At 41.4% G+C, this 27,034-nt stretch overlaps 1 protein-coding gene across 5 annotated transcripts; it reads left to right on the top strand.

The window, feature by feature from the left end:
* Window positions 1–8,397: 8,397 nt before the first annotated feature.
* LOC114562786 (cytoplasmic polyadenylation element-binding protein 4) lies at window positions 8,398–20,886 on the top strand. 5 transcript variants are annotated; one of them, XM_028589385.1, is made up of 12 exons: window positions 8,398–8,544; window positions 9,522–10,644; window positions 10,774–10,872; window positions 11,662–11,752; window positions 13,515–13,565; window positions 14,805–14,828; window positions 15,224–15,400; window positions 15,676–15,765; window positions 16,464–16,582; window positions 17,278–17,392; window positions 17,478–17,659; window positions 17,866–20,886. In XM_028589385.1, exons 2-12 carry the CDS (start codon window positions 9,577–9,579, stop codon window positions 18,091–18,093), a joined length of 2,244 nt encoding a protein of 747 aa, XP_028445186.1. In that variant the 5' UTR covers window positions 8,398–8,544; window positions 9,522–9,576; the 3' UTR covers window positions 18,094–20,886. The 5 variants fall into 5 exon arrangements, with proteins under 5 accessions (XP_028445186.1, XP_028445183.1, XP_028445188.1 ...); XM_028589382.1 differs by having other exon boundaries at window positions 11,659–11,752; XM_028589384.1 differs by lacking the exon at window positions 8,398–8,544 and adding an exon at window positions 8,556–9,012 and having other exon boundaries at window positions 11,659–11,752.
* The last annotated feature ends 6,148 nt before the right edge of the window (window positions 20,887–27,034 follow it).

The following is a 27,034-nucleotide window of genomic DNA, read 5'->3' as shown; positions in this document are numbered from 1 at the left end:
CCCCCCACAACATTAAAAAACCACACTTGCAGACTTATGCACACCTCCACACAAGAACACACACTTGCCCCCCCTACACACACACACACACACACACACACACACCCAAACACATATTCCCAGACGGACTGAGCAGAAGGAAACAAGCCCAACTTTTCCTGTCCTTATTCCACCCTCTCTAGTCATTCCAGCAGTCCCACATGGTAAATTTGCAGGGTAATTGTGGTGTAGCTTGTACTGTTATGCCAGACTATAGGCCATGATTTAAAAAAAAAAAAAAAAAATTAAATAATAATTGTTATTTTCATGATTATTTCAGCTGTTAGGACTATTTTGGCTCTAATATAGCATTTCTCAAATCATACTTACTGTACGATTTGATTATATTTGTATTATTTATTTTATTCTGTATGCAATGTTGAAGTATCAAAATGTACATAGAAATATACTTATCTATATTTATATAAACATGTATAAATATAGTTTCAATATGCAATACTGATATGCTATACATGACGTAGTATATGGTGTGCTGTCTGTTCCCTTCACAGTATTGCACCCATCACACATTGGTCTGTAGATATGTAACATACACCATTTTTGTTTCAAAGTGGAGATGTGTATTATAATTATAGATACTTGATGATCAAATACAAATTGTACAGGTTTCAAGTCCAGTTCTGGCACATATGAATTGTAGTGCATGATGGCCACGAAGCCAACAAACTTGTGCATACTTAAAGTGAAAATCCACTCTAAAGCGGATGCAAATGTAATACTATGAATATGGACAGTTATTTCACACGTGTATGTATTGATAAGTCTCTCAAAAAGCTAGAAATAAGAGAGCCAAGACTGATCTCCGATGTCATCAAGCACTGCTGTCTGGGCAGCAATGAATGGGAGACGAACACGGACTCGTTTAGTTTCACGGGCATGCGTGCAACTCTGACGTGATGCAAAAAGTATCACGTCGCTCTCATTCATTGTTGATCAGAAGCTGTGTCTCAGTGACATTACAGATTCATGTTGCGTTTATAGCTTCAGGAGATGTCATTGTTCTTTTAAGAATCAAACTGGCAAATTGTTATACATTCTCTTTGAGTTGGTTTTCCATCTAACTGTTAGATATCGGTGAACTGCAGCAAAGAGAGGATGTTCAATCAAGACCTTTCACATGTAAAATCACACACATCAAGGTGCCTAAACTTGTAATTGTCCACAGTGACCGCTTCTCTGTGATTTAAGTGAATGGATGATACTGTGTCGTCGGGGGAGATTTAATGTTGAGCTATTTTACGATGATGTTGAGCCACAGAAGTCTTAGATTTTGCACTTTGGATGATTTTCAGTTTGTGTTGGACCGCTGCAGTTAGGGGAAAAATAAAAAAAAAACGGGTTACCAGAGCAGTTACCCTCTAATCAGACCTTACTGGGATATTTCAGTTCACCAACGCTGGTATGGTAAAACCAAGCCTTTTGCTCCTTAGGACCAGATTGAGCCCCATCTTCAGATCAATGTTACCCCTTTTGTGGTGTCCCAGTAGGCAATGAAAAGGCTTGACAGAAACCCTCGAGATCTCTGGCCCCTCTAAATAGCCCTTATTCCTCTCTGGTCCCTTACCTAGGTCAGGAGAGACACGAAGGCCTGTTATTCTACCCATTAGAGCCACAGGCAACGCAGCAAGTAACCAGGAACTGGGTTAAGTCCACACACGGGGGCTCTGGCGCTGTTATTCTAAATGTTATATTTACCGAGGCCACCAGAGAATTCCTCTGGGCCACAGCCAAGAGCCAGCAACACAGAGAGGCAGAGAGGAGTGGAGCAAAATGGAGTGAGACAACTTTTTTAAATTTTTTTTTTATGTGAGGATTCACTCCATCTTAACTTCTGCTAGTACTCTAATTCTTTCTCTCCTTTAGGTCACAAATACAGGCTTTTGACCATTTCCGGCCAGTCGCACACTTTTAGCGGTGGAAGTGCAGTTTGTGAGCACACTACACCACATGCTGGAGAACGATTGGTGCAAAAAGAAAATTTGGGGCTCAATTAATGTTTGTTTTTTTTGTTTTCACTTTTTATTTTACCTGTTGTATTCACAGTATTTTTCTCCCAATACCAATCATTCAAAGACTATTTTAAGCTCCGAGTGTTTGAATCATCAGCGAGGCTTTTCAGGCTTTTTCTTTTTTTTTTTTTTTTTTTTTTTTTATTCTGTTGTGGAAGTTGGGATTCCTGTGACATCCCAGCATGAGACATAAGCTAATCCTATTGAGAATGTACTGTATGTGTGTAAAGTGACAATCTGTTCAGCTCTCTTGTCATTAGGTTTGATATGGCTTTTTGTAATAATGTAGTGGCTTGAATGGCTTTTCTTTATGTGTTCAGAGGAAAATAAAACTAACCATGTTTCCGGTAATGTTAGTGCTCCGTCACCATGTTACGTGTTTTTCTCCGTTCAGCACAAGGACTCTGCTTTCACTGTTGAAATGACAGAACATGGTCTAGAAGTTTGTAACCCACCTGTAAGACATTGAGCATATGATCCTATAAATATCTTAACGACTCATGAAGTCAGATGTATCTTGTTATCATTAAAATATTTTTGTCTGTATTTTCTACATGTTGCGTCCATCAATATATTTTGTATTTACATTGAAGTAGTATAAAAGTGTGACACGTTCTTGTGGCGCTGCATCAGAGGAAGAATTCATACAAGAGGACGAAACATTCAGTGGTAAAACATTCAACAAGCAGGTTAGCAGAGAAGGCCTCATAGTCTCAGGTATACGCACAAGTTAAAAGACACCCTCTTCTCGTTTGACTTGCCGCGTCGTTTCTTGACAGTGAAATATGGGCTGTGTTTAAAGTTTCAAGGACTGGAAATATCCTCCCTATTGCAAAGGGCCTAAACATTTACGTCAGCAGCCCTGGATTGTATGCAATGCTTGGGGTGGTTCAGGGTGTCAGTTTTTATGAGTTGACCCTACAGTGTACGAAAGATAGACATCCAGACTGTTGTTTTGGAGCTTTAAGTCATTCAAGGGGCAAGTTTAGTTTCCTGAGGTGCTTTTGCGCTAGCTATGGGTGGGAACTGGACACACAAATCCTGCCCTCGTATTCTTTTTTTTTAAACTTTATTTTATTTGGCTGCAGTGTGGCAGGGAAGAAGAAAGGCTACATGCCATATAACATATCATACAGCCTCTGTAGTATGCATACCTATGTAGTTCAGTGTATTCTGCCACAGTGTCACAGCTCTAAACGAGTCGTCTCGAGTGTGTAGTGATACCAAATGACCACTGGGTGGTGATATCTATCTTTTTATCGACCCAAATGCAGCCGATGGGAGCGGATGGTCTACTCTAAGTATTTGATTTTGAATAGAGGTGAGTTGAGTTACTTGGTTGAAGCTACACATGTTGTGAAAGATGAAATGAATAGTTAGGTATAAAGCATTTGATGTGTCAGATGTTGATTTGAAATGTGAATCCAAAGTCCCCTAACTTCCTATTATTCTCTTGGATTACAGGAACTACACAGTAACACTTTGTCTCCAAACAATCTCATAAGGAACAACAGGTTGAATACGTTTTATATTAAAGGAGGACTCCACTGAGGATTAGTCATCACGAGGAGTGCTACTCAGCCTGTGAACACAATAATGTCCTCTGTGGCTGTAGTGGAGCTTTCCAAAGTTTGAAAAAAATTAACCAGATGATGTCATAAGGGTCATCTAATTCTGCGTGAAAAACACTATCAAGTTGCATTATTAGAAATCCAGCATTTTTTTGTTTTACCCAGATGAGGGTCTAAAAGTCAGGATGTCATATCCTCTGCCGCTTCGATTTTAACCATTCTTTTTAAAGTCTGTCTCTTGTGACTCCCCATCATCTCTTTTCTGCATAAACTTCCGTATAAACCGACTCGCAGAAAGCAAGGTGGTAAGCGAGCATCCGGAAAGCGTACCTCCTATGGGGAGATTCTGAGGCGAACAAGCCATCACCTTCTGCTAGCATACCATTGACTTCCATTCATTTTGGCATCACTTTGACAGCAAATAACTGAATATCTGAAGCGTTTAAAGACTCTATTTGTCCATTGTTTATTTCTAAAAAAAAAACACAACAGTGGAGGCATACAGTCAAGGGAGAAGCCCATAGAGAGAGTCCATGAAAGCAACAGAACAAAATATTTCAGCAACGTTTTGATGGATTGAAAATACTTTTTCTCTTGGCACAGCTACCAGAAGACTTACAACTTTTCAGACAGGTTGCTCACGTCACATCTACGTCGTCAAGCTCAGTTTGAGGCTACGCAGCAACGTTCAGCCATCATCGGTGCTTCTAACTGACTTCGCTGGTCTCTGTCGAAGTCTACGGCGTCACTGTGTCCATTTGTTTAACTGTCTATGGCAGAAAGTCACAGAGATGAGGTGGCAAAACGAGCAGTGGAGTAGTAATGTGACAAGAGAGTCAGCCGCTAAATGAGTCAAATTTAACAACTATCGGTAAATGTTTTGTCACAGAGTAGGAAAGCTCATCGCTATCACCAGATGGTGTGCCATGTGGGCATGAAGTTAGCAAGCTATCTTACTAACTAGCCAGCCATCCGCTGGTGTGCTGGCAGGCGGGCGGGCTTGCTGGTTCCACTGTGCTTTCATGCAGCATTGGTTACAGAAAATGAGTCCAACAGTCCACTAGTCTTGCATTGCCAGACCTTCCTCCACAGCGCCGCGGAGGAGGGTCTGGCTAGTCCACACAGCATTCCGTGATGGGAGAAAAACGTGCTCTGGTTTATTGGCATTTCTTTAAACCAATCACAATTGTCTTGGGCGGTTACACGCTGGCTGCGTCGTGTGAGCGTGGAAGCTGCGTGGCGTGTCTCAGGCGCGGCTTGAGCCGCGCCGAAAATGCGTGCCTGCTAGAAGTAGAACCGACGCCTATTTTTCACGAAACATGCAAACGTGTTGGAAGCATTTCTAGGCAAAATAGAATAGGAAAATATGTTTATATGTCATTTAGACACGAATACATATTAATAAATAACATGTTAATGTTTGAAAGTCTGAACGAAAAATATTCTGTAGCCTATTTTGTTTTTCGTCAGTACTACCAATGTTGCCTTTGCTGTAATCAAATCAGTATATATTTATGTTTAACATGGTATTTCATTTTATCAATGGGAAACATACATGTGTCCAGACAAGGCTAGCAGCAGCAGCACCGCGTCAGACACGTTTCTGGTGTGTAAAAAATCCATGCAGCCGCCACGCAGCTGACACGCAACAGAAACGCTACACTCATGCCACGCGGGCAGTGTGTAACCAGCCTAAGCGAAGGACGGAAGCACGGTGCTGCTGCAAAATAGCCTCGGGGAAGGAACTTGTTTTGGTGGAACCTTTGTACGTTCAAAAGTTGTTTTAGTCATGCAAGAGAAAACTCCAAAAATTGGACAGATAGTCTAGCTAGCTGTTTGGATTTACCCTGCAGAGATCTGAGGAGCCGTTAACCATAGTCTTCATAAATCGACTGGATGTTCTAACACAAAGAAAGCAGAAGGTAACGGGACATCTAGGCCGAAAAGAGGGACATCCTTTGGAATTTCCGGTGGCACCAGAGCAATCTCGGAAGTGGAACGTAGTGGATATAGACTAACGGCCCGTTGACCCGTTGCTGCTGGGTCTAACGGTCCCTCCTTCTCACTCCCCACTGCTCCGGAGAACATCTCCCAAGCTGTGCTGGCCCGCTCTCCTCCCAGCGAGCTGCGACATACTTTACAGTGTGTGTTGTCACCATGGCAACTAATGAAAATCGCCATTTTGTTTTGTACTAGTGAAATGACCAAGTCAAACCCTTCAATGTCCTTTCTGTCCATTTTATTTCTATGGGCACTGCTTTAATCTGACTCCCTATTATACACATGATACATAGCAACAACAACAAAAAATCTCAAACTACAACTTTGCTTGTTAAGACAGAAAAGACATTGCTGGGAAGATAACGTATCTTACTCCATTTGTATCTATCTTATCTATCTTCACATTCCAAATGAATTTCTTTTCTGAATACGTTGGCATCGTTATCAAACGCCAGTTGTACTTACTGCAATAAATCAACCTTCGCAGTGTATGGAGTGAGTTAAATATTTGAATATATATTTATTTTTCCCCCCTGCCCACAGATGAAAAGGGCAGTGCGAGCTATGTGCCAACACTAAACAGTATGCTGACATCGTCACCTGCCCACTGTTGGCGTCACGCTATAGTCAGGCAGCTGATAAGTAAGGCCACAGAGTGCAGATACATTCACATATGTGGGAGAAATTATGCTGTGTCACACTCAGCCTGTTGTAACAATGCATTGAGTCTGAGATGGATGACCTCCTGGCCAAACAATGGGATTAGTAATCTCCCAGTTTGCATGGTTGGTATGGCAACGGAGCTCTATCAATATGGAGGCAGTAGAGATCACATCTGAGAGAGGAGGCTGAGCAGTAGAGAGAAACTGCGCCTCTGAGCAGAGAAACCTGAGATAGTAGGCCTCGGGTGCTTTGTGAACATCTACCCTGTGCTCCAGTTTAACTAATAAATAAATGACTGGGTGCCTAGGTTCCATAGATGAATCATTAAAGAACCATTCAGGGTGAAAGGGTGCACCCCACTTCTGTCTCCTGTTGGGCCTCAGAAAGATGAATGTCCTATATTTACCTAAAGTTGGTACAACAATAATATGATATACTGTGTTGAATAATCATGCCTAACTGTTTAGCTGCATAAAATGAGTGGAACCTAATCAGCGAGGCTCAGTTTCACTGGGGAATACAGAGCATGTTGCTCTCAAGGAAGAAAAACGCTGACACAACTCACTGTGCTCAAATTACTGTCAGCCTCGAAAGACCTACAGCAGGCAGCAGCATAAGATGGTACACGCTGTACTAACTGGTAATAATTCAACACAGTGCCATAGCTACCAATGGTTTACTGGGTTAGTAGATACTGACCTAGGACTATATCAAACCAGTAACACCTGGACCAGCAGTTTTGTTTTTTAAGAAACCAAAAGCTGAAGACACACTGGTGTGTGTGTGTTGTTAAACCACCCCAACAGGCCCTGCTGCACATAGGAGTGGGGTGGGGTGATGTGACTGCTACTACTACAGGATACAACTGAATGGTGGGTCTGCCTTGGGACAGGAACACTATGTTAACAAGACTAACTCAACAAGCAAGCAGTAAATGCTACTCTGACTGGGGTGGAAAGCTGCTGAAACTGAGCAGCTCTTTGTGGTAGTTCAGTTGTTTCAGTACATTGTAAAACCAATAAGTTTTACTTTATTTATTTTCATTTTGATGAAGGATTGTACAAAGTACTCAAATTGCGCCTTTCCTTAATAAGGCAACAGTCATATTCAGCATTACTGAACTGCACAGGAATTTGTTGTTCAAGTCTTCATGTTAATATGAGACAGGACCCCATATTATGCCCTTTTATAGTGACCACAATTAGCTGTGTTCTCTTTAGCTTGAGTAGCTTTGACACAAGTAATTTTACTCCCACTTGAGCAACGTATACTGTAGGTCTAGCAGGAGAACTTCTATTGAAAAGGATACTCTTTCCTCCCCTGGTGAAGGATCATTAACGTTTCAATGAATTGGCTGTAGCAAAGGAGAGAGCACATCTATGTGAGGTACTAGCATGTAAGGAAACATCGGATGAGGGAGAGTGTTGTATGCCCTAAAGATGGCATCTGTATTAAACTAAGTGACATATAATTTGATGGTATGATCCGAGCACAGCACCGACCAATGTAAAATAAATCGAGCTCTCAAGCTTGATTATGTGCTGAAAATAGCAGCATCTTATTTTAATGAGATTGCAGTACTTTGCTATGGACTGGGTTATACCATATCCAACCATATCAAATGAAATGATCTATTTTTCTATCTATCTACACAACACACTTATCCCAGACAATTACTGCTGTAGGCTTAGGTGGAGGTAAAAAAAAAAATTCGCTTAGCCAAATTAACTCATCTGGAATAAATGCAAATACCAACACTAAACCTTGGATTTTAACCCTTGGCATTCTATTGGCCTACAATACTCAAAATAGCTTCTTTTTTTGTCTTGGTTGAGGGTTTAGTTAGAAATTTCGTCTGGATATTTCATGAATTTTCCTTACATTACATCAACTCCTCCCATTATTTTCAAGCCATCCTTATTTGGGAGGAGAACATTTTGAGTACATGTGCCATTCATTGAGTAGGAGTACTATGGGCGTGACCTCACGACAATAATCCAATCAAATGTCAGATTTCAGGAAAAGTGGGCGGTGCTTCTAAAGGGAAATCCTGACACACAGTGGCTGGTAGCTGATGGCGGGGGCGGGGCTTGTAGACGGAAGTGTCTCCCGACTGGTCCAGCTGTCATCTAGAAGAGAGAAGAGACCATTTACACCGGCTGCCTAGGAAATGCAGAAAAAGGGAAAACGCTAAAAATATGTCAACATCTAAACGATAAGGTCATGACGCCGAACTGAAGGTAGCTATGCCCGACATATCAGTGAATACACGTTTGTCGATACATTAGAACAGCCGTCGAGGTTACGTTACGTTATTTCGAGGTGTAAAAATTATGACAAGGTTTGGTAGGCTGTGTGACATTGAACAAACAGGACACGAAACAGACGAGGTCGTCTAAAGAGCCATACACAATTTCTAAACACTCGTGTCCTGGAAAAATTCCATCGTCCTGTTGGTGATAAAGCTGTCGTGGACGTTACTGAAATTTAGAGTGTCGTTGTAGCCGTTGAATTCGTTCATTGCTTCCCAGCTGGTTTGCAAATATGCTAACTGTTACGTCTCTGCGGTATCGGCTATTTTCCTAGCCTAGCGGCTCGGTAAAGGGAACTACCCTAGATTCAGAACAGACAAGAGACGTCATCAACATTTTCCTGCATTTAAATGGTCGCGTATGAGGAGGTCATTTCTGAAAAAGGAAGATTATTCGGTAAGTGTCCATGCTACAAGTCACCACAACGCCTGTGCGTTCACGGATGCATAGTAATGCATAAACGTACTTTTTTTTAAATTTTTATTTATTTTTTTAAATTGACTGCTGGGATCTGCATGATTAATAGGGCACATGGAAGGTGGCGGAGCAGCTGTTAGCTCGCTGCTAGCTAAGCAACGACCTTTAGAGACTTAAGCTTCACCAGCCCAGCCTGTTAGCTGCCTACGCTGGTTAGGCTGGGGTGTTTTCCGTGGTTGCCTGCCTGCTATGAAAGTGTTATATTTCATCCAGGCCTCCCATGGCCAAGCGAGTCAATTATTGAATCTCATTGATTGCATCACAAGACCAGACAGGGTGCAGCCCGAGCACATTCATTGCGTATGGCGAGGCTTGTTTTATTTTTTTAACTTATTGTAGAGGCCAAATCAACTTGAGGTCTAACAGCCTTATGCTTTTTGTCACCCATTCCTCCCCCCTCCCCTAACCCTCCTTAACCCACATATTAGAATAAAGAAGACGGTGAAGGCCAAAAGTGAATTGAAGATTTACTGGGTGTCCTAAATGGGGGACTACGGGTTTGGAGTTCTGGTGAAGAACAGCGGCGGTAACAAATCTGCTTTCCCTGTAAGGATCCCTCCTCACCTTCAACCCCAGCACCCTCACCACCCCTCCAACCCCCCCAGCCCCCCTTCCTTCGTAAACAACACCTGCTCCACCAATGGAGGCAGTTCTTGGCTGTTCCCTGCTGTAGCCCAACACAGTAACATGCAAGATGAGATTCTGGAGTCAGACAAGTCCAAGGCCTTGGACCTCCAAGACATGCAGGAGAAGTCTCAGGTCCAGGCCCAGCCCCAGGCCCTGTCCCCGGGCCAACAGGAGGGTGGGGGAGGCCTAGGAGAGCTCGATGGAGCGCTTCCTGAAGACGGCCCATTGGAGAAGGGTTCTTTGGAGAGCAGTGGGGGAAAGGAGAAGCTGAGGATGGAGTCCCCTGTGCTAAGCGGGTTCGACTACCAGGACAGCCTGGGAATGGGTACAAGCTGTGCACAATCCACCTCCTCCTCATCCTCTCTGACCAGTTTTAACAACTGGTCCCCTGCTGTCCCATCCACTCAGTCTCCAGTGGTCGGGGAAGACGTCGGAGGGTTCTTCGGTCCGGCCGGCTCCAACGCCAACGGACCTCCCCTGCTGTTCCAGAACTTCTCCCACCATGCCGGGCCTGGCTTTGGAGCGGGAGGTAGTTTCTCCCCGCAGATTGGACCAGTGTCCCAGCACCACCCACCACCCACTCCTCACCCCCAGCACTACCACCCCCATGGTCAGGGGGTCCCACAGCAGCACCGGCGCTCCCCAGCTAGCCCTCATCCACCCCAGCCCTCCTTTCCTCCGCACCCCCATCGCACCGGACCGTTCACCCAGCTGCCCCACCTCGCTCCTGCCCAGAGCAAACCACCTTCACCCTGGGGAAGCTACCAGGGAACCTCCACTCCCACATCCACCTCCTGGAGCCCCGGTGGGTATGGTGGCTGGGGAGGCACGCAGGGGGTCCGAGAGTACAGGCGGGGGGTAGGTGGAGGGATGACGGGTCTCAACTCAATCTCTCCGCTGAAGAAGTCCTTCCCCAACAATCAGGTAGATGAGATTGTCATGACTCATCTCGAACACTAATCCATCTTTTGTTATTTATCATTAATTGATATTATGTCCCACAATGCATTTGGTCAGTAGACTTGGATAAAACTCATCCAACTGTCCCTACAGGTTCCTTCTCAGAAGTTCCCCAGAAATAGCTCTGGTTTCAATCACAAGGGCTGGGTGGAGGACAGCATGAGCCGCAGTGACAGTGTCTACCCTTTCCAGGTGAGCATATCACCGGTAATACTCAGGCTGGTGTTTTAGATAATTACCTGATGTGATGCCTAATAGAACTAAATTTAGTGAAAGTGTGTCCTCCCAGAGGCAAATTTATATTAATCCTATTAAACACACTCGTGTGTATCAAATGCAACAAATAAGCCATTGAGCAAAACAGGATGCGTGACAGTTAAGCCAGCTAAACAAATGAATTGAAACTTATTGTGTGTGCTTAGGTCTTGCCTAGATAATTACGTTGAAGGAGAGCAGGGTTGTCATCTGCTCTGATCACATGGCCTTCCTCTTGTCCTGATTTGAGAAGTCTTGTGCTCTACTGCAGCTTTGCGTGCTCTTATTCCATTTAGATGCACAGTGAAGCACCCTCACTTGTGTTATGTATTACTCCTCATCATAGCTTTTTCTTTGTTCTTGGAATTGTTTGAAATGCTAATACGTATATCTTTTTACCTTAGGGCTATTCAATTAGAATTTTGTATTGATCTGAAATCGGCCAAGTGGAAGGATGCTTAAGTAGCATATCTTCTTTATATCCGATACAGTGGAAAGATGTGATGGGATTGCAAAGATATGCAGGTGATTTTGTGTGACATACTCTGGGCTCCATTCTCTGTTTACAGTGCTTTCCGCTGAAGGTCTCCACGGGAACATTCTCTGCAGTTTTTATTAGCTATTAGCATCATGGCAAACTATGTCAGGGCTCTCGCATCTTGTGCGGCTTTAGATGGTGATGTAAGACGCGAGGAAGCTTATTGTTTACTTCCTCTCTTTCAGCAGGAGAGAACACGGTCCTTTGATGGTTTCAGTATGCACTCTCTGGAGAACTCTCTGATTGACATTATGAGGGCTGAGCAGGATTCCTTGAAAGGTTGGTTCCCACACTTAACAGTAGAAAAGGAAAGTATACTTTCCCTCACTGCTGGCCGTAGATAAATACAGCCGTTTGTAGCTCGTATTTGACAGCAAGTGGAAATTGGGCGTTATTCTCACAATGCTCACAACTGATTGTGTTGACAGCCGGACTTTGAATGTGCAGGCTGCTTATTGGGTCACAAAAAACGGTGTGTGTTTACTTGTGACTACTCTTCTTCTTTCTTAATACAGTTGCATGTGTTGTTATGATTTCGAGGCTTTTTGTCTTGCAACACCACATAACTAAAACACTAATGGCACCACAAGAAATAAAAAAAATATATATTTTAGTGCAGTGTTATATAGGGTTTGGGTATCATTCAGATTCTGCAAATATGGTTGTCAATATCATACCAGAGTTTTGGTAATAACACCAAAAGGATGCTAAAAGCACAATTTTGTTGCCACTCTAAAAAGTTGAAGTTAGATACCCACCACTAGGTATACAATGTTACTTCTGCTATTTTGCTATTGGACAGTACCAATATATCTCCCTGTATATACCTCTTAAATTAAGTACCAACAAAATGTGCCCACAGCAGTGAGGATCAAAAAAAGTACCAAAAGCCAGCTTTGCATGTCTGTGTAGATTCTTTGATCGGACGGTTTCTGATTTCCATCAAAATCAAAAAATACTATTTAGGTGAATTTCTACTTTGATGGCTGCTTTAGTTCAAACAATTCACATTTGAGAAATACGACTTGTTTTGTCCAGTGACCAAAAAGCAGTTTTGTAGAAAAAGATGCTTATATTTCTCAAAGAAAAGCATCAAAAGTATTGCTTTTGTATCGGTACAGAAACCTTACACGTATGTAGCCATCTAATCTGGTGTATGAACATATCATTAATGAGACCCACTCAGATCAGTTACAGTTCAGTCTTCCGTTGCAGTACGTTTCTGGGTTTTAGTCTCCGTAACTCATGAAGATGAAAAATCATCTGCAGCTTTTGTTGCTGTGGAGACTCCTTTTAATCTCGGCAAACTCTCATTGATAAAACATTTCAGTTCAGTTTTTGTTACAGTCAATCTTAAAAGAACCATTTTTCCATCACAGCCAGCTGATGCTAATCTGGGCCAGCTGATGCATGTACCTTCTATTTAGAAACTTATAATTTCAAAGTCAAACACACATTGAACTTGATACTTGAAGAATTCATAGTACAAAGTGCTCGCTGACATTGTGTCTGCTGCCAAAATGAAAACGATTGATACCTGATGATTGAGGTATAAGATCCAGTCAGGCGTATGCCAGGCGACCAATCTCGATACCTGTTCTAAATGGATTTGGAATTAAACTAATACCTGTCTTCTGAACGTGCGCACTTCATGATTGGTTTTGTTTTGAAGGAGGAAGTTACTTTAGAACAAAAGCATATTAGTCCCTGGACTCGGGTCGAAACCAACTAGAATATTTGGCGAGTCAAATGCCTGAGTCTGAGATGAGTCTGCGTCCAAATACCAACGAGTCAGAGACGACAGAAAAGCGTTTCGAGTCCGGACTCGAGTACTACAGCCCTGATTTGAGGCACTATTTCTTCATACTTCCACCAAGTGTGTGCTATCATGGTCCTTTTCCTATAGACACAGAATACATTACCCCAAACCATTCCCACATAACATCAGTGGGTTGGGGAGGAATGTATACATTAAGGTTAAGGAGTTAAATGTCTTGACATGCTGTTCTGAGGCCTCTTCTGTTTGGTTTTTGTCATGTAGGACGCTACAGCTTCTCTCACCAGGGTGGAGATGGGCCTCTACCTATGAATGGTATGTATGTAAATGACATGCATACAAACATGCAGTGCTGTACCAGAAGTCGGGGCTTGAAATGGATGTCTGCCAAATGTAGAAACAAATGTTAGTAATTTAAATGCAAGTCAAGAATCGAGATTCAGTCCTTCATAACCATTTCATCATCGTTGATAGGAATTCGGTGAGGTGACATGAAAGAAAAAAAAAAAACTCTGGCTATTGCATAACATCACTGAGAGATAAAACGAGTGGTAAAAATGACTTATGTCACGTTACTTATTTTACACCCTTCTCGAAACTGCTCTGGTAGAGTACTGTGACACACAAAATGGCTGACTAAAAGCAGACCAGGCCAGACTGGCTTCTTCAAATAGGAAATAAATACTGTTTGTCGGGATGGTTCAGAGACTGCAAAGAGGAAATAAATCGCAGCACCAGTATGCTGTCAGAGGCAGATGATGTTCATTTCTAAGTTGCCTTCATGTTTTGTAGTGATAATAAAAATCCAGTCATCCATTTCGTCCATGCATAGTGATGAGCATTTTAGTTTCAAATGCAATGATTTGCACCGTTTCCTCAGTCATGTGTGGAGTTACTGACCGTGTTGCACACGAAATCTTAGTAAAAATGCAGGTCACGCATAAGTGATTAATGAGGCATTTAATGACTGTGGGGTACAATTACATGCCATGTTGTCTTTCTCTAGTTCATACAAAACCAATTGATAGAAATTTGGTATCAATTGCCGTGTATGCATACTGGTGAAAAGGTATTCTGAACATAGCCATACTGAGAAATACACAGAAGTTGTGTGGAGCTGATAGTCTTAATTAGCTTTGTAGCGACTCATTTGGCGATGGCTTGAATGTAACGGACGTTCATTAATATCAAAAAGTTACGCACTAAGGCTTTGAATGGATCGATTTGATGAATAGCATTTTTGCCGGTGAAAATTCAGAGGGGTTGTTAATTAAAAAAAAAAAAAAGCTTAATTATTTATGTGTATGTATATATGTGTGTGTGTGTGTGTGTATATATATATGTGTGTATATATATATGTGTGTGTGTGTGTGTGTATGTATATATATATATATATATATATATATATATATATATAAAAAATAATCGGTAGCCATTTCAGCTGGGGATCTAATAAATTAATTTCAAGCCCTGCCATTGTTTTCCTTGCCATTTTTTATTTTGTGCCTTCTTCAAAAAGCCATTTCAAGAGTGTTTTTTGTGTTTTACATGCAGCGAGAAGTTATGGCAGAAGACGAGGTAACGATGTTAATGTGTCTTGATTTCTTCAGTGTGATTTTTAGGAAAAGCAGTAATGACCCCCTGAAATGATGAGTTTGTGGTTTTTGCCTCTGCGTTTGTCTGCTTGGCTGTTCAGTGTCACTGATTGTTTCCGCCTTGAATATTGTTATTGGGCTTAAGCCAGGCTTTCTGCAGTACGTGTGAAAGCCTTCCCATGTTGCCTGCCAAGACCTAGTAGTGTTAATACTACTTTTTTTTTATTGTGTCATCAAAAATAGCACCCATGGCTGCTTTTTGTATGCATTTCTTGACATTAATTTATTTACGTCTAATCAAATTCCCTTCTCATTTTCAAAACCCTAAGCTGGTGTATATGAGCCAATATGTGTAATCCCGATGGTACTCTCCAATAGGCCATTCGTCCCTGTTCCCCATGGAGGATGAGCGCTCTTTCGGAGAGGACGAGTCTGGTGACCAGGGGCTCGCTGGCCTCGGTTCGGTCCACTGTTTCCCCCACCTCAATGGTGAACGCGTGGAGCGATATTCACGCAAAGTGTTTGTTGGAGGGCTGCCCCCAGACATCGATGAAGGTAAAGACACGTTACGGCTACAGAGGATAATTTAAAAAAAAAAAATACATGAAAAAAAGCTATATCAAAGCTAGAATATTGAATTTTTTGGTATTCATAATTTTACATTTTATTATAGTTTGTGAGACTTTATTGTAAATGTCCTAACATCACAAATGTGGTGTTACAACTCCAGTGCTTCATTTCAGCTATACTGCATATGAAACTCAAAATGTAATTTAGTTTTGAGGCAGCACAAAATCCCATTGCTGATTGATTTGAGTTCACTTTTTCAGATGAAATTACTGCCAGTTTCCGCCGTTTTGGTCACTTGTTTGTTGACTGGCCCCACAAGGCGGAGAGCAAGTCCTATTTCCCACCAAAAGGTGAGTCAAACCAGTTGAACACTATGGGCCCTTCTTTAACGATCTAAGCGCACGGCGTGAAGCGCATGGCGCAGGTGTGTTTAGGGCGTGTCCAAATCCACTTTTGCTAGTTTGACGGCGGAAAAAAGGGACCGTGTGTGTGTGTGTGTGTGTGTGTGTGTGTGTGTGTGTGTGTGTGTGTGTGTGTGTGTGTGTGTGTGTGTGTGTGTGTGTGTGTGTGTGTGTGTGTGTGTGTGTGTGTGTGTGTGTGTGTGTGTGTGTGTGTGTGTGTGTGTTTTCTCACTTCCCGCTGCCTCAATATGCCAAGAATTCACCTGTAAGACCTGCATGCCCTTGGGTGCATTTACTATTTAACCCTTGTGTTGACCCATTTTCAATTTTTGTTTTATATCAGAAAATATGGGACGTAGGAATAAGCGCTGTAAATGTTATTTTTAAACATTTTGGAAAAAGCAAAAACAAACTTTGACGGGAAGACAACACAAGGGTTAAACGAGGTGGGCGCTGGCTGGACGGGAAACTGACCACTGCGTCGGTCTTAAACTAGCAAAGCCACTTGCTTCGGGCTTTGTGCTGCGCTGCGCCGTGTGCAGGATAGGGCCCTGTATTTCTGCCAGCGTGTTGACTCTACAGCCCTGTGGTGATGCGTTATCTGCTGGTTGTGTGCGCTCATTGTTTTGTTTGTCCGACCCATCCAGGATATGCGTTCCTGCTGTTCCAAGACGAGAGCTCTGTTCAGGCCCTGATCGACGCCTGCATTCAGGAGGATGGCAAGCTTTACCTGTGTGTCTCCAGTCCCACCATCAAAGACAAGCCTGTAAGTGGTTTATTCTGTTTAGCTGCTCCATGCTTGCTATCTGTCTTGCCCAGCAAGTACAAAACTAACAAGTGCTAACATCATAGACTCGGACAAGCGGCCTTTGTTTTAGTGCGTCTTGTCATTGTATGTCAGAAAACTGGAAAGTTCAGTACAGCTTTATTTGTTTTGTCTGTCCAAATAAGAGCTTTGTTGTGGTAATCCATCAGATGCTAACTGTAGGTTTAGTGCACTACTCATGGTCAGTGCAATATTTTATTGAAAAATACACTGGTAAAAAAATGTGAGGTACTAATAATCACGAACAACTGAAGGCTCATTTCAACTGTGAAGTTTGTTTAGTTAGTTATTTCTTCAGTTATATTATGAACTCTTACGTAGACATGGCAGTTTTGAGCCCCACAGCACAAAACGTGACAAAATGTAAATATGGTGACCTCACCAGTATGTTCATCTACGGTATTTCACCGTCATTCAGAGGCTTCTGGTAAAAAAAATCCCCAGCCACAGTCCACCACCAACAATATCCTGCAATAGCAGTCCAGTTGAACCAAAGAAATGTGTTAATCCATATTACATAAAGCAGCAAGCCCCTTTTTTCATTTTCACAATCCAAACTGTATCTTGCTCACAAAGGAGTAGAGCATGAGTGAGAGGAAATGAATGGTCTTAAAAATCTTATTTTTTTTTTGTAGGTCCAGATTCGGCCCTGGAACCTCAACGACAGCGACTTTGTAATGGACGGCTCTCAGCCATTGGACCCGAGGAAAACCATCTTTGTAGGGGGTGTCCCTCGTCCCCTACGTGCAGGTACGTGTGTGCTGTGTGACCCTGAAGTGTATCGTGTTCTTAGGAGTTGTTTTGATCCCATGTCTTGTGTGTATTGCTCTTCCAGTGGAGCTGGCTATGATCATGGACCGTCTGTATGGGGGAGTGTGTTATGCTGGGATTGACACAGACCCTGAACTCAAGTATCCAAAAGGGGCGGGGCGAGTAGCCTTCTCCAATCAGCAAAGCTACATTGCAGCCATTAGTGCCCGATTTGTTCAACTGCAGCACGGGGAGATTGATAAACGGGTGAGTCCATCTGATGTAAGCAGCTTCCTATTCAGGTCTTTTAATTTAAAAAAAAAAATAAAAAAAAATAAAGAGTGGATGTTCATAAAATATTAATTGAAAGCTATCTCATGTGGCTGTGCATGCATTCACTTTATTTTTATTTTTTTCGACCTCCATTTTGACACTTTTTATTTTTTTTCCCCACATCTTCCATTTCATCTCAGGTGGAAGTGAAGCCATATGTCCTGGACGACCAGCTGTGTGACGAGTGCCAGGGCACCCGCTGCGGGGGGAAGTTTGCTCCTTTCTTCTGCGCCAACGTGACCTGTCTGCAGTACTACTGCGAGTACTGCTGGGCAGCCATCCACTCCCGGGCCGGCCGCGAGTTCCACAAGCCGCTGGTGAAGGAGGGAGGGGACCGACCGCGACACATCTCCTTCCGCTGGAACTGAGGCGAGAGGGCAAGGGCGGGGGACGATGCAGAATCGGGGAGGGACTGAAAAGAAACGGGGTAGTAAGGGGAAGGGTACGGGCTACGATATGAAAAATAAATGCACTTTTCTTTTAAGTTTTAAAAAAAAAAAAAAAAAACATTAATTTATTTTTTAGTTTATTTTTTAATTGGGCCTTCTAAAAGAAGTAAATGCTAAGAAGAGAGTGAAATCCCATTTATGTTTTGACTTTAAGTGTGCATGAGCATATGGATGCATTAGATTTGGATTTAGATGTTTTCTGACTTGACTGTACTTTCTTTTTCGTGTTAGCTGGCAAAGCTGCTTACATTTGTTGTCAAGAGTAACATAAAATTTAAGTGAGGTTCATCATACCTAAATCAGTATACTAACTATGGAAGTTGAGTTTAAGAAGGGTGCATTTTCTTACTTTTCGCTTGCAGGATTAGAGAACAACTGTACCATTTACCAAAGGTTGAGTGCAAATGGTTGGGTTGAACAGAGGAGGCAAACCGTTTCAGGCGGTCCGTCGATTTGAGTTTTTTATTTTTTATTTTTTTCCAAGAAGCTCAGTGTATAGCATCAGGCCACGTCACATAACAAAATCTCCCCTCAGTCTGGCACACGCGTTTTGATTGCTGGCATGAGTTTATAGGTTTTGGTTTATAAGTCGACACTTTGTAAGCAGAAAGGGCAAACCAAAGATTGGCCTAAAAAAACACATCATCAAATCCGATGTTGATCGGAGGGTTTTCAGGATAATGTTGTGTCCTCCCGTCATTCGGCGGAGGAAAAGGCTGGAGTTGTCTGGAGTTTCGGTTTGTGGGTGTCGGCTAATAAAGACACAGCCCTCAGGGCTCAGGTATTGACAGTAGTATTTGCTCACTTTATATTGTCAGGGATATTAGCACTGGAAGCTAACATGCTAATGTAGTACAAACTAATGGGAATGCACAGTCCAGTCTCCTGAGCTGTCCTCATGGTGTACCACTGCACGCTCTACCATGACTGGAGCTTCTATCACAAGTGTTGTGGTTGGATATGGTAGTAGCTAGAATTTGCTGTCACAGAGATAAAGATATTATTTTATACATGGCCTGCTGATTTTTGTACAGTGTTTTATAGCTGATTATTTTGTCATGAACATATATACATTTATTATGCACTACTTTTCTAAATATTTTTTTCAATAGTCATTTTAGGCACATTTTTTCACAGATGGGAGAACTCCTTTTGCAATACCTCATTTTTTTCACTTGGTGAAAAATAATTTTGTACCTTTGTTACTAAGAGATCTGCATTTATGGTAAACTTAATTTAAAAAAGAAAATGAATGATATTAATATAATTTTCAATTAGCTTTTATATATTTAAGTGCTGGTAAATCTGAAATTGTCTGGTGCATAGGTGTGATTCTGTAGATAAAAAAAAATAAAAATAAGGCTATCATTAGCCAGTCATATATGGATTCTCCTCTGTCCTAATAAACCTAATTACAGGATCCTAAGGCATGACAAGACCTTTCTAAACTGATTTTGATAGTCTTGAAAATATATTCTGATATTCTGCTCCTAGGTGTAGTCCATAAGATTATCGATAGGGTAAATGTTTTGGCTTTGGTCAATGTGAAATGTTCCCTTCTATCACCGGAGTGGATATCAGCTGTTTGAATATTTAGATCCTCTTTCTGGGACTGCCTGTAAGTTCTACTTATTCTTGGCATGCATAATGTAATACATAAATAACATGGCTAGCGTTAATGCAGGACCTAATGTAATGCACTAGATCTCCTTTTTCCTTTTTAACGTTCTTTTCCTTATCTCTTTGAGATCACCTCTCTTGTAGCCTCTCTTTACATGATGGAGTCTGCCTTCCTTACACAGACATTATGTTTATGCAATCTACACAGTGACAACACTTTGGACGTGTTTTGTAACGTAGAGGACACTCAGTAGGACATAGGTGAGGAGACTTGATCACTTGACCCCCTTTGTGATGTGGCATGCTTTGGGACATAACCTGAATGTGATTTAATGTTGCAAGTTAACTTTGAGCCATTATGTGCAATACTTATTCTTTCCAGAAGCGAGTCTCCGCAGTGTAAGTCATTTAATCCATACAAACCATGCAGTCATTTACACATTATTTGTTTCCTATTGTTCATGCTGATGTCTGCAAGAAAAAAAAAAAACTAATTTATACCTGAATTTATTTTTAAACATTAGTTTTGTGCTTATTTACTTATTTTGCTACTACTATGCTACTGTGATTGAAAACATTGTATATACTAGGTCGATAATGTATTTAGCATTTGCTATATTTTCAATTGAAATGTATAACTATCATTTTGATCAGATTTTTGTTATATTTTTGGGGTGATGTGTTAAACTCGATGTGTCTAGTTTTTCTAATTGCTGTATTGTGCTCCACATTTTCAGATGAAAAGAATAATGATTATGTCTGTTAGTATTGATTGCAAAATTTCAATAGTTTTTAATTGTATGTTGGGAAGGTTATATTTATTAACTTTTTTTTTTTTTTTTTTTTTTACCTGATATCATTTTGATTTTTATTAAGTCATTTCACATTTATATGTAAGTTCCAATTTTTTTATATTTTCTTCCTGATTAATTTACGCTACAATACAGACGTCAGTTTTTATAGTTGGTTTGTAGTATTGAAGTAAAACAAAGATCTAATGTCATATATTCATTTGCTGCCAACTGTTTGTAACTGTATGCATACATTTGAAGTATTTGTAATGTGAGTTGTTGAACGAATAAAACAGCTGTGAGGAAGAATTATATGCCTAATGTTGATTCACAAGAATTTTTGGCCCTTGTTAACTGGTTTGCCCCCTAAAGGTTTTCTAGTAAATGGGAGTCTTGCACCTGATGCCATTTGTTGTGTGACAGCAATTTTTTTTTTTGGGCACATCTGGTGGGCTATGTTGAATCAGGTCTGAGGTATTTATATGCTGAGGCTTATTTCAGGCCTTAGTGAGTGCTATTTAGCTCGCCTACACCTCCTGTCTTTTGTCCCAACAAACCTTTTCTAGTCTAATGAAAGCCCCAGCAACAAAATGTCATGAGATTTTATAACACTAATACATATAAACACAATACCACTTTATGAAATGCTTATTACAACAGGGAGGTCTTCCAAATACATAGTGGTTTAGTTCTCCATCTAAACCTCATGTATTTTTTTTTTTTTTTTTTTTTAAATACTCTAGCTATAATTACAGTCCATGCTCTATATACAGAGGGAAACATTGTAGTTTTTACTCCACTACATTTAAATAGTTACATTACAAATTAAAATGTGACACGCAAAACTTCTGATGAGCTATTCAATGGGATGCACTGTTAATAAATGAAGCTGCATACAATAAGCACCACCTAGTAACTATGTATTAATTTTTCATGGATGTATAATTAACTTTTATATATGTCAATGATAATTAAACATTTTCGACATGTTGGTTGGAAGCGATGTTACCCGGATAATACTGCCAGTGCCCCCTGCTGGCTGACTCCCAAAAAAAACAGTCCAGCCTGTAGTACAGTCTCTGATCCAGACAGTTGGCCAAGGCTACAGCAAGTGTGTCTTCTGTCAGTATCTAGCTAGATTAGAGGGGGAAATATGTCGCCAGTTAGGACCGTGTATGTACCTTGTTTTGGCTCACAGCTTGGCTCCAGTCAAAGAGATGAACCACGACAAGACCAGACTATGTACCCGAAAGAGCCCCCCTCTCGGGACAAGGGCGGGAACAGTAGGTGTAAAGTCAAAGTTGGAGGTGAAAAAAGTCGGTTCCGTTTAAAAGTCAAATTTCCAAAACTCAACAACAGCGCTTTGTCCAAGAAGGCGACAAAGAAGGACAAAACACCGAGATGGATGGTAGAGGCCGCCGCCAATAAAATCAAGACAACTGTGAGCCAAGGAGGTAGCTAGCTAACGTGACGTTAATGTTAGCTAGCTGAAATGGGTCAGCTAACGTTAGCTAATGCTAGCTAGCTAGTTAGGTTAGCTGTAACGCTAGCTAGCTGTCTTGCATTAACTTAGACTGCAAGACAGTTATGCACAGGATTGAAGTCCTTTTCTTTCATAAAACCTCAAGTTAACCACACAGACGCATTATCACAAAAACCTTTTCAAAAGTCAGAATCTTTCAACTGGATGACTGTGGTTTAAATGATCTTGGTCATGAGTGTAGCCAATGAGTGTAGCTAATGTTAGACAGTGACATATCAAACCCATAACACGGCCTTAATAAGGTAGGAACTAGTACTGCATAATGTGGACGTTAGCTAGACTTAACTGTCAGCAGAAGCTTTATATTGACATTTATTTGTTGTTTTTAGGTGCTGGCACTGATTCTGACTCAGTTGGTGGAGATGTATTCTTATTCACCAAAAATCCCACCAGCACTGAAATAAACTCGAACGAAAAGGTAGGCCCTTGAACAGTTAAACAATTTTGTGTTCAACTTAATAAAAATAAAAAATAAAAACATGGTAACATGTAAATTCCATAATTATATTAGGCCCACTAAAAATATCCAGAAGTATGCCATACCATGTATGCATATTTGACTAACTTAATTTCAAGAGAACCAGTTTCCCGTTGAGCTTTCGCTATTAAGTTTAACCACCAGTTGTAGTCCAAAACTATGTAGAGCCTACACATCCTCGTCCACCATACAGACACACATGTACATTGTATCCTCTGTACCCAGACTACCAAGACATTTCATAACTCCCTGTTTCTTTTCCTGGGAATGTGTCCCCTGTCCTGGACAGGCCAAGCTTGCAGTTCTTAGGACCATCTCCAAGATGCTGGAGGAGAACCAGCTTATCAGGCAGAGGCTGGTCACCATCAGCCAGGCCAACTGAGGCAGCAATGGCTGACTGAAATGGCCCACAACCATGGCAGGTCACTTACCTTACCTTACTGTATCTAAAAGACATTGTCATTATTTCTCCACATCAAAGTTCTTACATGTGGATAGTTCCTTAAGCATGGGATTTTGAAAACCAGTGTTACAACAAGGAAAACGTTGGTGGTTCATCTATTTGTGCTCATTGCTAATGTGCTGTGAGATCATAAAGCAATCTGCGTAACAATGTATTTGCCAGAGAGAACAGTCTTTTACAGTGTTCAAGTAACAGTGTTGTTTTATTAAAAGAGTCCATATTCAAATCGATGTGCAATTTGTATGCAAATTAGTCAGTTTTTTTTTTACATGATATATGCAAGCTGCTGTTACACAAGTTAGTTAGATAGACCTACACGTTAATGCAGTCCAGTATAGAGGCGCTGCAGCACATGCTGCCTCTGTAGCAATATAGTATATATAATTATATATTATATAATTCTGTTGTGTACATACTGTAAGTAATACTTTGTCCCATTTAATTACAATGAATGGACAACATATTATGTACACATAAACAGTATTTTAACACTACAAACAACTTTGTTAAAGAATGTCATACATTTGTGTTGCATGAGATTGAACAGTTATTTATGTTATTGAGTCCATCCATAGTACACCATGTTGCAGAAATTGGCATTAAATTATCTTAGATAGTCTCTTAATTATCCACCAGAGGGCACCACCTCCTCTAATAACATTGTCTGCTGTGATAGTTTTCAGTCATACTGTAGACTGTCATACTGTAGACTCACTCCTTTGTACACCCCACTCACAGACATTTCATCAGCCAATTTTATACTAACATCAGGAAACAAATAATTGTCTGTACTTGTGGGTGGTACACCATCCTTGGTATATTTTTCACACAAAAAAAGAGATTTTACGTTTCAAATAGTGGCTTGTGTTGCAATTCTATGAGTTTAATAATATTTCCATACGACTAATTAATTGAGTGTCGATTGTCCTAAAAGCTGACCTTATTTGGCTGCTTGAATGGTTACAAAAGTTGCTCATTGTCAGCTGCTGTTACCATACAACAAGTTTGAAAAGAGAATAATGTAGATGATTTTCGAAAGACTGTTTCAGGATCATCTGTTATTTGGGCAAATTCTTGATATTAATAAAGTCAACTGGCTTTATTGACATTGTTCAATCAGTTGTAGTGTTTTTCATCATTAAACAGAAAGTGGTGAATAATATTGAATAATTATGACCTGAACTTGTTCACCAAGGGTTTTACTGATGAATGAGTCACCAGAGGTTTACTCCTTTCATCAGAATTTATATTACTAAATCAACTTGAGAGCAGCATATGGCTGTGATCTTTTTTAACAGTAAAATAATTGCTGGTAAGTCACAGACAATTTACCTTAAATTGTTCTGCAGTTTCTTAATGTTTTGATTGATGGGCCTCATTGCCTCTGTGATTAGAGGCCAGTTGCTTTACCCTTTTCTGCTCTAAACACAACATGGCAGCCTTATCAGAGTTCTCACTAAAGCTCAGAGAAGCGTTGCATCTGCAAGTGCAGTATGTGCATTAATATACACCAGAGAAGTCTTTAGTGAAGGAGCCCTTTTTACAGCTGCTGTGAATACAGGGTTTTCCCGGGGTTTTAGAGAACTTCGGTATATGTCACGGCATATCAGTGACATCATCGGGCAATTATTTGCATAAAGTTTAGTGGTTGTAGGTTGCCGCGAGGGAGAGCTCACTAAAGCAGAAGTTGCTAAAATGAAAGTAGCTGGTTCACCCATAGGCGCCGATACCGTGGGTGCTCCGGAGCTGCAGCACCCACGGAAAATACTGAGCACCCACGTGTGCCAGACTGGCAGTAGGCTACATTCATTTAAAATTAAACATTGCAGTTGGTGTTAAGTGGAGCGTGTGAGCGCTGATCGCAGTTACGTGTCAGTTAAACTTCTCATCTCCAGTCCTATCTGCATTTGTGAGAAGTGGCGCTGTCCTGAGTTGAAGGATAGCCTACTTTACGGCTTTATTATCAAGTTAATAGGCGTGTGTGTTTGTGTCGGCCGCTGTCCATTTCCTAAGGTTCTGAAATGCAAACATTTTGTGACTACTTTTTCTTTTTTCTTTTTAAAGGGGGTGGGCCCCCACGGAGGAAAACATAAATCGGCGCCTATGGGTCCACCTTAAAGGTCCACCCACCTTAAGTTAGTGAGCCTGTGCTGAAGTTGTCGCTAGCTCCGTGGCTATCCCCCTTCACTTTAACCAGCACGTATTAAGGCGCCTCGGGTCTTAAGGAGTTGTAGCTTTTATTCTCCAACAGATAAACTGTGCTCAGACTGCACCGCTACGTTCACAGCTGTAACATCACTGCTAACTTCATACTCACGACAAACACACCTCTTTCTCTCTCTCTTTCCTTCTGAAGCTGCCGCCGAAAAACGCAACATGCATGGCGTGTGTGTGCTGCCGTGACACCGTTAGCGCCACTGTGTACGCTAACCTTCATGCGGCACGTGTGCAAAAGGCAACCAGCAAACCCCTGTCCCATGCGTCGGCTCAACGTCGAGACACTCGCCGCCATGTTTTAATGTTCACGCACTTAGAGGGTCTGCAAAATCCCTCAGGCGCTTCGCCGAAGTCGTAGAATAGCAGAGAAAAGCCTGGAATATTTTCAACACTTTCTCATTTCTTTGTAGCCTTTCAATGTTCATAGGCTCTTCATATACTGTAGATAACTGACACCTTCACTGCATTTGAGACATTGTTGTGTTGTCCTGGCTCCTGTGGTCACTAATGTGATTATTGTCGTCATTCCCTAGCATCTTAGCATAAAATCCTATAATAAAACATGTTTTAGCTGCACCTGCTGCCTTTGATTTAAAACAAGTTTGATGAAAAGTTGCGCTCTCAAACTAATTGCTTTCTAAAGGTTCCTGCACAGCTGGTTTGAACAACATATTAGTTAAAACCACGATTTTTGGCCCATTAGTCCCTTTTTAATATTGTATTATACGACAGCAGCTTGGATGTAATCATACCATGCTAGATTTTGAAAATTGAAAATGCCTAACACTGTTTCAGAAACAAATCTTGGAAGATCACAGGCTGGTGTACTCGGCAGCAAATAGAGCTGGTGGGTTTTTTTAATCAGTAAACAGGCGGTTTATTGAGGGTGTTTTCACGGCATTGAGGATAAATGGCTGTTGGGCTGGTGATTAGCAGTTAAACAGGCCTTTTAATCAGAGCTGCGGTCTGAACGGAGACTGGCAGACTGTGGCAGCTGGTACCTCCAGACCACACTGCGAGGCCCGTTGACTGGCGGTTTGCTGCATTGTTTACATGGACAGAGGCCCCAGGATGTTGTGCAGTTGGAAACAAGTTTGGTTGTACAAGACCTGTTCAGAAAAGAATGTAGTCAGCAGAAAACAGTGGTGGAGAGAAGACTCGTAAAAGACACTTGAGCTGTAAAATGTAATGCAAGGCAATAAAGAATGTTGTGTATTAAGTATTGTTTGGGCCTAGCTGTGAATTCATCTCCTGCTAGTGCTCTAAAATTCAAAGCCTCTATTTGGATTCTAAGCAGCTATCTAAGGTTGGAGTGCATGTTGAGTTTATTCAAATGCTGATAACCTAGATAAGGGTTAGGGTTAAGTTTGGTGGTGCTTCTGATACTGAGAATGGTGGATGAATCATTATGTTTTAACACCTACTGTACCACATCCTGACTGAAATGGCTCAACGTGAGAAATAGACCGAGTAATGTCAGCAGATTTAAGCCTGTGTTGTTACACTGCCGACTCTTGCATATACAGTAACTAGCAGGCGAGCTAGCTCATCTTTTTTTACTCGGTCACATTACACCTTCTTTGATTGGCTGCACTTGTCTTTAACCTCTAGATGAGTGTGATCACAGAACAAAACCGAACACAATTTCAATCAGGAGAGACAACTGGCAGCAGCAGCACAGGAGAACTGTTTTAGTTTGATGGCAGCAATGTGATTGGCTAAGGTAGATCGTGTCAATATATGGTTGG

This window comes from Perca flavescens, chromosome 10, assembly GCF_004354835.1.
Source record: "Perca flavescens isolate YP-PL-M2 chromosome 10, PFLA_1.0, whole genome shotgun sequence".
NCBI classification, from domain to species: Eukaryota; Metazoa; Chordata; class Actinopteri; order Perciformes; family Percidae; genus Perca; species Perca flavescens.
Note: the sequence above shows the minus strand (reverse complement) of the source record. Positions and strands in the feature narration are given on the sequence as shown.

Coding starts and splice junctions, on each gene's coding strand:
- LOC114562786 (XM_028589382.1), top strand. CDS start 9,577: ATGGGGGACTACGGGTTTGGAGTTCTGGTGAAGAACAGCGGCGGTAAC. Junction 13,566..14,804: donor TGGGCCTCTACCTATGAATG/GTATGTATGTAA, acceptor TTTTACATGCAG/CGAGAAGTTATGGCAGAAGA. Junction 15,766..16,463: donor GTCCTATTTCCCACCAAAAG/GTGAGTCAAACC, acceptor CGACCCATCCAG/GATATGCGTTCCTGCTGTTC.